The sequence below is a fragment of the Panicum virgatum genome, chromosome 9N (genome assembly GCF_016808335.1).
Source record: "Panicum virgatum strain AP13 chromosome 9N, P.virgatum_v5, whole genome shotgun sequence".
Classification (NCBI taxonomy): domain Eukaryota; kingdom Viridiplantae; phylum Streptophyta; class Magnoliopsida; order Poales; family Poaceae; genus Panicum; species Panicum virgatum.
Window position 1 is genome coordinate 3,467,660 of NC_053153.1, and position 4,102 is coordinate 3,471,761.

Genomic DNA, 4,102 nt, shown 5'->3' on the forward strand with positions numbered 1-4,102 from the left:
CTCTGCTACTAGGTTCCTACTGTTCCCTTCAAGTCTGCATACAGTGAGATCTTCAGGCAAGCAATCCGATCTCAAGGACGATAGCATCGTAGTACACCAGCAGTTGCAAGTGGCATACATACTATTTTCCAGGATTCACGCTAGTGTTTATTAACCGTGCACGAAATCGATCGGTGGATCACGGACTTCAAATCGGATCTCCATGACCACCCCCATGCCTGCCAGGCCAGGCAGCAAACCAGACCCAGGCGCTCGAATTCGGCCGCATCGGGGACCTGCCTCGTTTGAGTGGGCCGGAGTCGAAGACAGACCGGTTTGCATGGCCCACAATTGGGAGGCCCATACACCGCCAGAAAAGGGGAACCCAAGAAGGTCTCCCTATCCACTCAAAAAAAAAAGGTCTCCCTATAGTGGTATGTTTCAGACGACGCCCTTGGACGATGGTCGGGGTGAACCGAGAGCCGTCGCGCCGGAGAACGCGACGCGCTTGGTGGTGGATGGAACGTGACCAACTTATCACGGGCATGTTTGTTCATGAGACAGCCAGTCAATCGACGGCCGAGATCTTCCCGCGGAGCTGGCAGATGAGCCATCCAACGACTCTTCTCCACCCGCCTTCTCCGGCGGAATTGATAAAACCCAAGGTCGGCGCAGCACGCTGAGGACGGCGGAAAGAAAAAAATTCGTTTCTTCACGTCGGCGCCTGAAGCCATCATCCCCAACAGCTTTATTCCCCCGCCACCATCATGCGCGCGATGCCTGGCCCTGGCCCTGGCCCTGGCCCTGGCCCTTGTGCCAGCCGAGCCCTTCGTGCGCGTCCCCTCCATCAGTGACCTGTCGCTATTATTTTTTTTTTCTGCCCAAACTTCTTCTTCTTCCCCGACGCCGCCGCCTTGATTACCTCCGATCCGCCAGCGTAGGTCCTCGCATCCGTGTTGAACGCGCGCGCGCGCGCGCTGCCAGCTTGCGCCATGAGACCTGCCGCGCCGTTCGGCGATCGTGCTGCAGGCTGCCGCCGCGGGCTGAATGCACCGCCAGCTGCCGCCGCGGCGACGATGAGGGTCATGGTGCGGACGCTGCGCGGGGAGCGGGTGGCGCTGGACGTCGACGGCGCCGCCACGGTGGCGCGGCTCAAGGGCATGGTCATGGCCCGGGAGGGCGTCGCGGCCGACGCGCAGCGGCTCTTCTTCGCCGGCCGCCACCTCGACGACGACGCGCTGCCCCTCGCGCACTACGGCGTGCGCCACGGCTCCGTCGTCTTCCTCAGCCTCCGCCTCCGCGCCGGCGAAGAAGCCGGCGCCTCGCAGTACGTACTCGTTGTCATTGCCCATTGCTCCGAGACACAGCCGGCAAACCACCTTGCAATTTGGATTGTCATGCACGTTTGACTGATCGATCGATCGATCGCCGGCATCGAAGGCAGGAGACGACGCGTGACGTGCAACTGCAGCCAGAGCAGCCTGCTGTGACCGTGAGGCAACTGATCAACGAGCAGCAGCAGCAGCTGATGCTTTTCGACGACGACCACGGCCGCGCCGCCGCCGAGGAGGCCATCATCAAGAGGAAGCCGGTGTCGCGGCGCTCGCTCCGGAAGATCCTCTCGCGGCTGCACGTGGACGTGTGGACGGCCCAGCACGACGCCAAGTTCCTGGACCTGCTGCTGCGGCACACGCGCGGCGGCGGCGGCCATACCGTGGACGACCTCACCGCGGGCGACTGGCGGGCCATCCGCGCCGAGCTGAACGCGGCCACGAGGTCCGCGTTCCCCGTCGAGGAGCTGCAGCGGCGGCTGGCCGAGTTCCGGCGCGAGTTCGAGGCCGTGAGCCGGATCAAGGACCACCACGGGTTCATCTACGACGCGCGCCGCCGGGTCGTCGTCGCCACGGAGGCCGAGTGGAAGCGCTACGTGCTGGTCGGTGCTGCTGCTCATGCACCACCTGATCTTCGCGATACACAGACGATTTTCTAGAACTCTGAATGGAAACGATACGTTCCTCTTATCTTGGTTCTTTTAATTTGGGGGGTTTCAGGAGAACCCCGAGGCGGTGGCGTACGAGGGGAGGAGCCCGCACTTCGGTCGCCTCCGAGCGATCTTCTCCGGCGCCGGCGGCGGTTCGGAGACGCGTGGGCGCGGCGGGGCCGCGAGGAGCCGTGCGTCGCGGGCGCAGAGATGCCTCAGCAAACTGCTTCGCAGCTTCGGGCTCCGGTGTAAGTTGTAAAAGGAGTTTTTCTTTTTCACACTGTTGTAGCCGTGTAGCCGATTCATATGTATGCTGGCCTGGCTGATACGCGAGAGACCAGTGGCTAGTGCTCCATTGCGCGCATCTTGTACAGGAACACCGCCGTACCGCACTTTCTCCTGTTTATCTCGTGCGTCTCAGACTTCTAGTGATCGGTGTTCATCGTCTTGTCTCCCATTTTTAGTTCACAAAATTTTTCACGCGCTACAGGAACTTCGAACATTTGATCACTAATTAGGAGTATTAAATATGGATAACTGACAAAACTCATTCCATAATTCCTAGGCAAAATCACGAGACAAATCTAATGAATCTAATTATACAATGATCAGACAATGTCGTGCTACAGTAAACAACCTCTAATGACAAATTTATTAGGCTTAATAGATTCATCTCATGATTTTCCACCTATCCGTGTAATTAGTTTTATAATTAGTCTATATTTAATGCTCCTAATTAGTCTTGTAAAAGTTTTAAAAAAATTCTAAAATTTTTTTGGGAACTAAACGGGCCCTTATTTTCCGGGGAATCAAAGGTCCATCTCCGAAAGAGGCGCGGATTGTGAAAAGGCCCAATTCCACTCAGCCCGAAGTTGATGTTATTTTGCCTGTGCTGGGCCAAGGCCGAATTTCATAACCATCGAGTTACAACATCTCCAACGACGCCAACTCCGTGGATTCTATATATCTTCCGGAAGATTTTTTTTCTTTCTCTCCTTCCACTGTTTGAGATTCATGCAAACAACCACAGTCCTTGGATCCATCTCAAACCCTAGCTTCCTCTCTCTCCTAACCTTCTCTCTCCCACCCCGCTGCCGTCTACTCGCACGCTGCCGCCACTGCCCGCGCCCCGTGTGCCCGCACGCGCCCCCGCGCGGTGCCTCGTTGCCGTGCGCTGCCGCGCGTTGCTGCCGCACGCCGCCCTACTCCGCGCTGCCTTGCTGCTGCGCGCTGCTGCTTGCGTGCTGCGCTTGCTGCCGCACGCTGCCGCGCGCCGGCGCCGGAGAAGAAGGCGCCCAAGTCGTCGGAGAAGAGGCGCCTGTTCAACTTTCAATTTTAGTATTTTCAACATTCCATTACTTCAATTTCAACATTCCGTATCTATAATTTCAACAATTCAAAGTTCAATATTGAACATGTTTATGAAAAATGTTGAGGTGATTCTGTTGAAATGTTGAACTTGTTTGTATCAATTAATTGGGCCAAATGGACTTTAAAGATGAAAGGCTTATCTACCTTCTACGAGATGTATAGGAGCCCCCCGCCAACTCGGGGAATTTTTTCTTGGGCTAGCTTTGCACAGGCCTTTGCGGCTATATAGGGGGCGTCTATGCAGAACGCGCGCGAGTGGGATTCAGCTCCCCACGCCGCCCGCCGCCCTCCGTTCCACGCCGCCGGTCCACTGGCCGTCGCAGATCCTAGCCCACCGGATATCTCACCACCGGCTCCCGCCGGCGGCGTTGGACGCCGCTTGCCGTGCCGCCCAGCAACCTGCCACCATCGCCTGTGCAGAGGTCCTCGTAGTGCCATATTGACCATGTTCGGATAGGTGGTCAGTCAACTAGCTAATAATATTTATTTTTTATATCAAATCAGCACCAGCTACTAGCTATTAATCAGTCAGCAATATTTTTCTTTTCCGACAAATCAGCACCAGCCAGTCGGAGTCATTGGCAGCCGCAACCGCTGCACCTTCACCTGTGTCAAGACCACGGAGCGTTTTCAGGCCTGGCGACGGTAAAGGTGAATGATGATTAGGGTTGGTCATTAGTGGGCTCTGTGAAGATCGCCTGGTTGTGGCTGGTGGCTGGTGCTAATTTATTGTAAGAAAAAAATACTGCGGGCTAGCTTGCTGATATTGAT

The 4,102-nt window shown here is 56.4% G+C and overlaps 1 protein-coding gene across 1 annotated transcript; it reads left to right on the top strand.

Moving 5' to 3' along the window:
* The first annotated feature begins 682 nt into the window (after nucleotides 1–682).
* On the top strand, nucleotides 683–2,411 carry LOC120691862. The gene is made up of 3 exons (XM_039975062.1): nucleotides 683–1,306; nucleotides 1,420–1,912; nucleotides 2,031–2,411. Exons 1-3 carry the CDS (start codon nucleotides 972–974, stop codon nucleotides 2,217–2,219), a joined length of 1,017 nt encoding a protein of 338 aa, XP_039830996.1. The 5' UTR covers nucleotides 683–971; the 3' UTR covers nucleotides 2,220–2,411.
* Nucleotides 2,412–4,102: the final 1,691 nt, after the last annotated feature.